The sequence below is a fragment of the Bombyx mori genome, chromosome 27 (assembly GCF_030269925.1).
Source record: "Bombyx mori chromosome 27, ASM3026992v2".
Lineage (NCBI taxonomy): Eukaryota > Metazoa > Arthropoda > Insecta > Lepidoptera > Bombycidae > Bombyx > Bombyx mori.
In genome coordinates, this window is record NC_085133.1 from 10,376,127 (window position 1) to 10,387,665 (window position 11,539).

The window sequence follows — 11,539 nt, forward strand, 5'->3', positions numbered from 1 at the left end:
TGACCATAAATCATAATCTAGAGGATTAAGATCGGGACTAGACGACGGCCAGTCTTCAGCTCTGATGAAGTCCGAAACGTTCGTTTTCAACCAAGACTGCGTAGACCGAGCTTTATGACCTGGCGCCGAGTCTTGCTGGAAGGACCATTTTTGATTATTGAACATGGCGTTCTTAAGGGACTTCACTACCTTCTTAAGAATGGTATCTTGATACACTTGTGCTGACGTTTTGACACTTTTTTCACAAAAGTATGGTTCAGTCACTCCTTCATAGCTAATACTCCACCAAACTATCACTGAAATCGGATAGTGCCCACGTTGCACTCTGTCGACTAATTGGGAAGCTTCTTTAGAGCTTTAAGCATAAATACGGTCATTTTGTTTGTTAAAATGTTGCTCAGTTGTAAAAAAATTCTCATCCGTAAACAATTTTTTTCTATGACCTCCCTTTGCATACCGCTTCAGTAGTTGTTTCGATTTTACCACCCTATTTTCTTTTAAATTATCAATTAAGAAATGACCAGTACGTCTCTTATAGTCTGCAAGTCATAAGTCATCTTTTAAAATACGCGACATGGTTCTAGGTGCTATCTTCATCTCCCGAGATAAAATCATTTACTTTCGGACAGGATTTCTTCGAATTCTTTCCTTACTGCTTTGACCACCTTTTTCGTACGAACACTACGTGGATGGCCAGATCTTTTTCTGTCACAAACAGAGGAGGTCTCATTACACCTATTAATAGCCCGGTACACAGACATTTTACTAATACCAAGCCTATGGAGAGTTTTAAAAATTGCATTTAGCTCCATACCTACTTTGGGTAATGCAATCACAGCGATTCGGTTCTCTTTATCACCCCACTCCATTTTAATATCGCAAAATATTGTACAATGTATTGGCGCCAAAATGAGAACTCAATGAGCAATCATATAAAAATGACAGATTCCAAATTCAAATGTAATATTTTATTTATTTTTAATTGTAACAATATTTATGGCCAGACTAAGTATAGATTCTAACCGATTTTGCTGCAATTTACCATGAGAAATTGAATTTATTATTGAAATTACTGGTGGTAGGAGGTCTTGTGACTCCGCACGGGTAGGTACCACCACCCCGCCTATTTCTGCCGTGAAGCATTAATGCGTTTCGGTTTGAAGGGTGGGGCAGCCGTTGTACTGTAAAAAAAGTGAGACCTTACAAGTCATGTCTCAAGGTGGGTGGCGGCATTTACGTTGTAGACGTCTGTGGGCCTCGGTAACCAATTAACACCAGGTGAGAGCCAGAGCCGGCTATTTTTGTACCAAGTTGAGTTCGGATTGTTGATAGCCGTAATATCACGGTTCACTTGGAGCATCTGGGTCTGCGGATGGACTTCAGTTGTCTCTGTGTTTAGTACCATATCTTCCAAGGGAAGTGTTCTTAGGAATAGTTCCAGATGATCTCATTATCTCTATTTTACCATCAGTCACCTGAGGGTTCTGTCGGTTTCCAAAGATTTTTTGCTTCGTGCCATTTTCCTCTGTAGTGAACTCCACACACAGTATCTCATGAGTACTGTGACATGCCATTGTTGTGTGAATGACGCGAACGACGCTTGAAAACTCTAATTGGTTATCCATAATGATCAATGGCCACACATTACCAGATGATTCCATAAATCAAGATAGATGAACGCCATATAATTTAGTCGGTAGTAAAAAAACTTCGTGCAGATACTTTGCAACGTACTATTTGTCATAGATTTATGTATTTATTGAGGGATAATAACAAAATACACGTCCAAATGATTTTTAATTGATGTTAAAAAGATACAATGACAAGAAATTAGAGAGTAATAAATGCAATATGTCCATATTTGTTATCTCGCCAAGGCTTACTTCTCGTACAACTGTGGGTAGGTGCTCATAGATCCCAAAATGTGAATCACTTTCGGCCGACAGTTAAGACCGTTACCATTAGTGATCACATCATTAAAATTAGAATTGAGTACATGGAGCAGATTATGATGTTGATTCAATCAAAAACAATTTTAGTATTAAAACTATATTATTTAATTTTATTGAAATATGTGTAGTTCTGATACAGTAATTTAATTAAAATAGTCAGAAACCTATTCTAATTTACCGCGAATCTCTATCACACGTCATCCTTTAGCTCTTTACACTTTAACTCGAGCGCTTCCTCGCGTTCGCCGATAGCGTATCCCCTAAACCCATCTTCGACTTCTTGAAGAGTTCTGTCTTTAGTTTCCGGTAAATAAATTAAAGTCACGACCAAACTATATGCAAGAATCAAACCATACAAACCAAACACTCCTTCGACGCCCACTATCGTGAACAGGTACGGGGCAGATTTGATGTCTCCAAACATGTATATGGAGCATGTTATTCTACTAATTATCGAACACAAGCCCCTGTCTGCTAAAGGGAATATTTCACCGGAAATTATCACTGACAATGGCATAGGCCCAGCTCCAATTATGAAGTAAAGGAAATGATGCAAAAACAGGCCTATTGCCACGTGGTCAAAGGGAAGAAGACCGCGTTGTCTAACGTAGATGTACCCAGCTATGCTCAGATTCACAATTACATTCAATGACACCAATATTAACATCATTGAACGTCTTTTGACTCTGCTGGTGATGTAAATTCCTGAGACAGTCGCTACAAGTCTGAGCACATCTAGTGATGTGATTACTGTAAACATGTAAACGTCAGTGCCATAGAAAGCTGTGTGGACATCTAGAGCGTAAACATCGCTCATTATAGAACCACAAAATTCTAATATAGCATTTAGGTGCGTCATAATGATTACGGGAATGCGGAATTCTCTCTTTTTGAAAGCTGCCACAACATACGTCAGTTTAATTCGAATTAGCTGCGATGTACCCGTGTAAGCCCTTTTAGTTTTCTTAAGGATTTTATCAGTTTCAATCATTGTTTCGAGTTCGTTATCCTCATCTGTACCCCTCAACCAGCGAAAAACCTTTCTGCATTCATCGTAACGTCCTTTTGTTACCAGAAAACTGGGCGATTCCGGCGAGAATACTGCCACAACTAATCCGGGCAAAGAAAAAAATAGTAGCACCGATGATAAATCATGCCAGCCATAAAACATTCCAAATGTATGTGAAATCAATATCCCAACCAAGATCGCGGTAGGTACTGCTGCTATAAAAGGTCCTCTATATCTAGGACTAGTGTATTCTCCGATTAAGATACTTCCCACACTCCCACCAATCCCAACGGATATCCCTTGAAATATTTTTCCGATCAACAAAGCGGGAAAAGACGACGCCAAGCTGAATGATATCCATCCGCAGATGGTCAGCACTGAACTCAATAGGATTGCTGGTTTTCTGCCAATGATTTCCATTACGAACGAGTTGACGACAGAACCAACTAAGAGTGTTACTCCGATCAGAGATGCTAAAACAAAAAGGAATTTTGTATATAAAGCCAAATTTAAATATGCTACCTGGTAAACAATTTTTTTCAAAGTTATTCAAAAGCAAAAGCAACGGTTTTTTGGGAAAGCTTTCAATACCCATAAATATATATAAGTCGTCGTAAAGCATAAGATGATAGGTTTATCAACCGATACGACTATATCAATGTTCAAACCACGCAAGCGAGCTCTAATGTTCCCAAGGAAATATGAACTTCACTTAACGCTATTATGTACAATCTCCATAGCGAAAGCATGACGTGCTAAAACCCAAAGCAAAAAAAACGTGTGGCACTCGGGAACTGTCGCGGTAAAGCTATTGCATAGCATTTTTTATCAACTTATGCAATTATAATTAGACAATGATAATTTAATATTAAAACAATAATAAAACAAGACCACGCTATATTAAACATTAATAAAAGCAAAACATTAACTGTCCCCTTCACACTCATAAGCTAGACCGCGCGAGAGAGAGATGGGCAGACTTTTCATGATGCGCATGCAGTGTGACGTCACGGCACGCGCTTATTCACAAACACTACACAAGCGCAACTTGTGAATGTGTCGAACGCGAGCTACATGGTAGGCGGAGTGAGGGGTGTAAGGTTTTTTTCGTTACGGAATTTCGTGATTCGGTCGCCGCGCTCAAGGCCCGCGATAAAAGCTATGCAATAGCTTAAAACTTTGTCGGTAAATAAATTTTAACATACCTAACCAGGATTCGGAATCTACGTCGAGAGGTATCTCTCGCGTCTTCCGTAATTCAGAGAACAGCGAGGCGTTGTACCCGGAGGTCATGCCATGCGATATCATATTCAAAACCACACTCGAAACCGCAAAACACTAGAAATAAATGAATAAAAATACCTAGTTACTTACACGCACATTACATTTTTAAATATGCACAAATCAAACTATAAAATAATTAGAGGAACATGGAAAGAAACATAGAATGATTTTTTTTTATCATAGAAATATATGAATGTCGGTGTTAACAATTGACATTGATTTAAAAAAAATTTTACAATTTAAGCTTATTTTATTTATTTATTTTTATTTATACTTATTGTACACAAAAAGAAAATACAATAAAAACAGATTTAAGGAATGTGTAAATACTATGTACAAAGGCGAGCTTAACTAATTCATGAGTTTTCTTCCAGCAAACCAATTGCAGAGAGAAATACGATGTATAAGAGGGGAATAGTGTACAATATAAAAGGTATTAAAGCATGACTGTTAAACTCAGCTTTAAAAAAAAACTAATATAAAATGATAAATACTTATAAATAAACATACATAAAACAATAACTTAAATACAACTAAATTTATTTAATTAAATTTAATATTAATTAGCATTGCTATCCAGCGTGGAAATGCTGCCAGCCTTCTGGGAACTCTGCCAACCGGCGGTGAGCTAACGCAGATTTTCTATTTATAAGTAACTTTACCTAAATAATTATTATTTTTAAATATATAGTATAAATGTTAAAAGTTTTCTGAAAGGTTTCCACAACTTATTTCATATTATTGACAAAATATAATTAAATCTATGATATTTCAACTTCGATCAATATTGTTGATCGAAGTATTTAAATATTCACTGTAGTAGTTATTTTTAAATAATTCATTGACAATGTTATCGCCTTTCAAGGACTCTGTATCTAACATTATGAGTGGAATAAAGTAAGCGAAACTGTTGCCTTCAAAAAAATCAGCTGTGACATAATATTCCTTTCATCCTTGTAGCGATGAGAATGTCACCCATTCGTTTATTAAATAGGTAGGTACCGATTCAATTTTCCTATTTCCATTTTGTATTTCTATTCTAATTTCTTTTTTTTTTTTTTTTTTTTTTTTTTTTCCTACCTATGCTGATAGCCTTGAGAGGCTATTTCAGCTTCGCCCTAACGTTAGTAGGTGAGCTCGCGGGGCTCAACCGGAGAGTTGCTAACACTGACCCTAGCAAGAGCAGTGCTTCGCTGAATCTACCACCGGATCGGAAACGCGACCCACTGAGAAGATCCGGCGAGAAACTCAGTGGGCTGTGTCTATGGGTTAGTTCGCTCGTCGAGCCCTTCGTCGCAAGCGACGGGTTCGACGAGGACGGTGACCGGTGCTTGTGGTGCCTAAAAGCACCGTTAATGGATCAGGAGGATCCGTAATGACGTGCTTTGGGCGACGTCGACGGTTTACCATTCGGTCTACTGGGTCGGGTATGTAATTTCCAGCGGCTACGATGAGAGGGTTCTCATGTCGTGCCGCCTTCTCAAAATGGCGCAGCGATGCCGACTGTAGATACTTACTAAAAGAGTCGAGCTCCAGGTCGTCGTGGAGATCCACATTCCTAAGGAACCAAGGCGCTCCGACGGCTATCCTGCAGAATCGTGATTGAATAACCTGAAGGGATTTCAAGTTGGTGCGGGCTGCGTGAGCGAACACTACGCTTGCATACGTCATGACGGGGCGTATACAAGTTTTGTAGAGAGTTACCTTATTACGGAGGGACAGTTTGCTTCGACTACAAAGCATTGGATAGAGTCGTCCTAGAATAAACGCGGCGCGGTCGCGTACCGTTTTTATATGGGGACGGAATGTCATCCCTCTGTCGAGGGTGACGCCTAGATATTTGACCTTCGAGACCCACGGAATGGGCTGGCCAAAGAGAGTGATGGGACTAACGGCGGAGGTGTTTGCGCGCCTACTACGGAGTGGGATGCTCGAAGTGATGTTCGGAGGGCGACCCCTTTTGAAGAGCACCGCTGCGCTTTTCGTGGGGTTGATGTCTATTCGCCACTTCCGGAACCACTGTCCCAGGGTGGCTACTGCGATCTGGAGTCGCCGATGAAGCAGCGACATCTTCCTACACGAGTAGTAGATAGCCGTGTCATCGGCGAAGAGCGCTAGATGGGTCTCCGGAGACCGGGGTATATCATTGATATACAAACTAAATAATAACGGGGAGAGCGCGGAGCCTTGCGGGACTCCGGCGGTCAGTTGACGGGGACGAGAACGAGTTCCCTCTACTCGATATCGAAACGAACGGTTCGACAAGAAGTCTCGTATGATGAGCACGAGTCTGTCTGGCACTCCCATGTTGTACAGTTTATAAATTAAACCGTTGTGCCAGACTTTGTCGAACGCCTTCGCGATGTCGAAGAAGAGGGCGCCGGTCGGGATTTGTTTACGCCTATTTAGTCCTATCAGAATGTGCTCCGTGAGGCGGTGCACTTGTTGTACGCACGAGTGTTTTGAGCGGAATCCGAACTGTTCGTCTATGAGAATTTTGTTCGCGGTAACAAAGTCCCAGAGGCGTTTCCTAAGGAGCCGTTCGTAAATTTTTCCTATCGTCGAGAGGAGACTAATCGGACGGTAACTAGAAGTTTCGTTTGTCGGTTTGCCCGGCTTATGTATACCGATAACGTCCGCTTCTTTCCACACCGCGGGAAAGATGCAGTGCGTCATAGCGGCATTTAAAATTGTAGCCAACATTGCTATCAGTTGGACTGGCAAGAGTTTAAGCGCGCGGTTGTGGATGCCGTCGGAGCCGGGTGCCTTCCTAGGTTGTAGGTTGTGGATCGCGTCTCTAACTTCGTCGGTGGTAATGGGGGGTAACGCGTCCGAGGGCGGCAGGGAAGCTCTGCGCTCGACCTCCCTGTCGACTAACTCGGTGTGTTCGGGGTCCGCGTGTTGAGTGCTGGTGGTGCACTGCTCTTGCAGTGCATCGGCCAGCAGCTCAGCCTTGTCTTCGTCATCGAATGCCGGTGGTTGGCCTGAAGGGCGTACGAGGGGAGGCATAGTAGCGGTAGTTTCGGATTTGAGAGTCCTAGCTAGTCGCCAGTATGCTTGGTGGGAGGGCGCGAGTTGTTCTAAATAACTATGCCAATTATCGTTACGCGCGTCGCTTAAGCGGGAGTGGACTTCGCGTTGTAGACGACGCATCTGAATCCGGTTTGAATGCGTGGGAAGACGATCGTAGGCCCGGATTGCCGCGTTCCTAACTCTTAAGAGATTCCTAAGATCGGGAGACAGTCTGATGCGGTGGAAGCTGTCCTCCACATCGACTTCTTTAGAAGATCTAATGATCGCGGAAGAGATGTGATCGGTAATGATGTTTACGGATTCGACGGTGTCCTCGGGGGATAGATTCGAATCCGGGCCGTAAGGGAGGATTGGCGGAGCGGTGTCGGCTAGGCACGTGCCCAGCTTATTCCAATCCACCATGGTCCTCGTAACAGTGACTGGGTTGTGGGGGCGACCGAGCTGCATAACGACAGGTCGGTGGTCTGAGTCGAGCTCTGACATTGCTTCGATGGAACGCAAGCGCAGAGTTACGTTCCTAAGCAATGCCAGGTCTATAGTGCTCGGACGGAGCGCGATGTTATACGGATAACATGTTGGAGTTGGGGGACCGACTATTTCAAAGGTGAGGTCGTCTATAAACGCGTCGAGACGCCTACCGTTAACGTTAGTACGATGGCAGTTCCACCTAGTGTGGTGGCAATTTAAATCGCCTGCCAGGATGACGGAGTCTCCCATGCCGAACAGTGACTCGATGTCACTGCTCAGAAGGGGCTTGTCCGGGGGGAGATAAACGGATGCGATGACGATCGGCTGGTGTCCCGTCAGCGAGATACGGCACACTGACGCCTCGATATGTGAGAGCGAGGGAGTATCGAGAGGGACAACGTGCAGGGCCCGCCTATAGTAAATGGCAGTCCCGCCTTTGGAGGCGGTGAGTCTGTCATTCCTAACCATGACGTAGTTCGCGACTTTCGGGTCGCGACGCGAGGGCTTCAGACAGGTTTCCTGCACTAATAGAATATCTACAAGATTATCGCGGAGGAATTCAAAAATTTGATCGCGTTGCCGCGCGAGTCCGTTAGCATTATAAAATGCTAACGTAAGGGAATACGGTTTTTCTCTACCTTTTTGCGCCATTGATTACCGGTAAAGATTTTATAACGTACGCGACACGGACTCGTAAACGTCCATGTGATCGAACGCGGCCGCGAGCCGCTGTTCGGGGGTTGTCGACCTACGGATAGCGTCAGCGAACGATCGCAGACGGTCGAAGTTCACCGCGGTGACGAAGTCGCGCACGAGCGCGAAGTCGTTGGCGGCAGAGGGTTGCGGGGGACGGAACGCGGGCGCGGGGCGAGGTGCGAGCAGGGGCTGAGGCGCGGGGCGTGTCGCGAGCGGGGGCGGGGGTGCGGTTTCCGTTCCCGCCTTCGTATACGGCAGCGGCTTTTTCCACGCCGAGACCGTGGGAACTGCAGCCGGCACGAAGGCACGAAGTCTTTGGGCCGACGGTTCGCGGAGCTGGGTGGGTTGGACGTTTCCGCGGAGCCCTGGGACATCCACGGTAGTTCGCGGGGTGCCCTTGCTTAAGGCATAGGACACAGCTGGGAGGTTCGGTCGCGGTTTCCCTATCTCTAACGCAATCTAACGTAGCGTGATCGCCGAGGCATTTCACGCAGCGGGGGCGCGCGTGGCAATTACGCGCTGAGTGGCCATAGAGTTGGCACCTGTAGCACTGCCCGGGAGTGCCACGCTTATGGGGGGCTTCGATCGAGATCCCGGATAGGCCGCAAATTGTCGTGAGACATGCGATCTTCTTTTTGGCCTCCGGGGTGGGTTCTAACGCCACGAGTATCATATTATAGGGCTGTTTGCCCCGCCCGCTGTGCATCCGGTGCACACTAACTATCGGGAGGGCCTGAGAGGTCAGATCCTCCTTAATGTAGTCTATTTCTAGCTCCTTAGGGACTCCGCGTATTACTACGCGGAGCTCGCGGTCCTCCTGAAGAGCATAGGTGTGGAAACCTATGTTCTCCTTTCGGAGGTATGCTGAGAGGGCCCTATGGTCGCCCGGCGTTGCGACCTTGATCTGAATCCCATGCGCGACGTTACGCGCATGGGTGTAGTTAATTTTATTTGCCTGAAGGGCCTGGGACACGCGATTCCACGCTGTCTTCTCTTGAAGTATCAGCGGGGGCGGGGCAGCTACTTTGGGAGCGGGCGCGGGCTTGGGACGCGGCGGTGGGGTTACGCGGCGCGCGGAGTCCGACTCCGGTGTAACTACTACTTTTGGTCGAGAGGCGGTCGCGGATTTAGTCTGTTTCGTCGTGGAGCTCCGGGACTCCACGGCGCGAGTACGCTTTTTGCCGCGCGTTACGGTTTGGAACCCATTCTAATTTCTGTTTTTTTCTATGACTTAAATACAATCTCTGAAAACATGTCGTATTGTTCTCAAAAACGCCGCATAGAAAAATAAGTGCTTAAACTGTTCAAGTCATGATTACCTTTATGCTTTCAGTTGAAATTAGAAAACTATTTGAGGTTAATAATAAAATCTCATAAAAACTGAAATTTGAGTCATATACAGGGTACATAAAAATATAGGCTAAAGAATCCGTTTGAATAAAGCCAATAATGACGTCATTTGGAGACATTGAATTATTTATTGAATTTTTGGTAATTCGAGATTATCTCTTGTTAAAAATTGGTTTTCTGTAATAAGCTAGCCACGAAACGATTTTACAATTTAAAAAATAGGTCCTACTTTGATCCTTATTCCAAGGTCACCTTCCAAGGTCTTTATACAAAGATCGCAGCTCTCATCTCAAGGCTACCCCTAGTACTCTATGTAACATTTATTGATGATTCAATCATCTTATTTTTACCATCGCACCGCCCACCACCGGAGTAGAGTTCATGCATCCTGGAGCCACTGCGTTCATCCACAGTGTGTTTCCAGAGATCTTTTTTGCCACGTACCATCCGGCTTTGGAATGAGCTCCACGGTGTTTCCCGAGCGCTATGACATGTCCTTCTTTAAACGAGGCTTGTGGAGAGTACTTAACGGTAGGCAGAGGCTTAGCATTGCTGAAGACCACGGGCGACGGTAACCATTTACCGTTAGATGGGCAATAAAAAAATATCTCTTATGAATTTGTCTTTGAGTTCATAATGACTTATTTACCTGCTTCGTAAACGGCGTGATCCATGTTTCGCGACGCGTTAGTCGACACATGCTCGTTAAATGACTACCGATATCACACAAAGAGAACTATTTAAAATAAATACATTTAAAAATGAACGATTGTTTGTCTGTATTACTGATATCGCTTTGTATTTTCTTCGATTTCCACTAGTTGTAGACATGTTAATATTGTTTAAGACTTTTCGTGTGGTTTCTGTTTGCACGGGTGGCAATATGACTAAAACAAAAATATCTTTGGCTTATACAACATAAGAAACTGTTGTTAGTTCAGCTTTGAGAATATCAAGTTGAATGTCAAGAAAGATGTCCAGGTCATAGTACCGTGCATTTGACATACTCGTCTAGACACGTAAGGGCGTGAACGAAGCCGCAGGCGACAGCGAGATGTTTGTGTACCGACTTCGAAGACTTCGAATACAAATAAATTAATAGACTATGATAAAGACCACATTTTAAGACAACTGTTTAAATAATAGTAATATGTTGGGTCTTCGCGAGTCGCAGACACGATTTGGAAACTATTTTAGTGTTTATGATTGCATTCATTACTTTCATAGTTACCAGATCCAGAGAGAGAGAGAGAGGGGTGAGGGAGAGGGGGAGGAGGGAGATAGCGAAAGAGAGAGAGAGATTTGGGGATGTACCCTTCACATTAAACTGGACCGCGGGATTTCAAGATAGCAGTATGTCGATCTCGATGTTAGTTCTAGTAACTTCGAAATGTTATAATAGATTCAACGAGCGAGTAGCTCACGGGGCTCAGCCTGGCTAGTTTGCGAACACTAGCCTTAACAAGAGCAGTGCTTCGCAGAATCTACCACCGGATCGGAAACGCGACCCACTGAGAAGATCCGGGGGCTAACTCGCTATATATTTTCGAATTGTGTAACGAGTAGCCGAAGTTTTTGATGTTGGCCGCAATACTGTTTCGCGTATAACACGTGAGAAAATTGGCCAAGAAAGGGATGTGTGAAAATCAATTATCGACACCCAACAAAAAACGGACCAAGGTGAAGCCAATCACAGATTTAGATGATTTTGCTAAATCATATTTATGATTTTTATAGTTAGGACTAT

The 11,539-nt window shown here is 44.1% G+C and overlaps 1 protein-coding gene across 1 annotated transcript; it reads right to left on the minus strand.

The window, feature by feature from the left end:
• Window positions 1-2,033: 2,033 nt before the first annotated feature.
• Window positions 2,034-10,599, minus strand: LOC105841619 (uncharacterized). The gene is made up of 3 exons (XM_038020961.2): window positions 10,442-10,599; window positions 4,167-4,299; window positions 2,034-3,434 (listed from the first exon to the last, which is right to left on the minus strand). Exons 1-3 carry the CDS (start codon window positions 10,490-10,492, stop codon window positions 2,143-2,145), a joined length of 1,476 nt encoding a protein of 491 aa, XP_037876889.1. The 5' UTR covers window positions 10,493-10,599; the 3' UTR covers window positions 2,034-2,142.
• Between the last annotated feature and the right edge of the window lie 940 nt (window positions 10,600-11,539).

Bases quoted from the DNA above. Each gene is read 5' to 3' on its own strand.
- LOC105841619 (XM_038020961.2), bottom strand. From the start codon at position 10,492: ATGTGTCGACTAACGCGTCGCGAAACATGGATCACGCCGTTTACGAAG. The intron at 4,300-10,441 runs GTAAATAAGTCA...ATTTATTTCTAG, and splicing joins TCACGCCGTTTACGAAGCAG to TGTTTTGCGGTTTCGAGTGT. The intron at 3,435-4,166 runs GTATGTTAAAAT...TTTTTGTTTTAG, and splicing joins AGATTCCGAATCCTGGTTAG to CATCTCTGATCGGAGTAACA.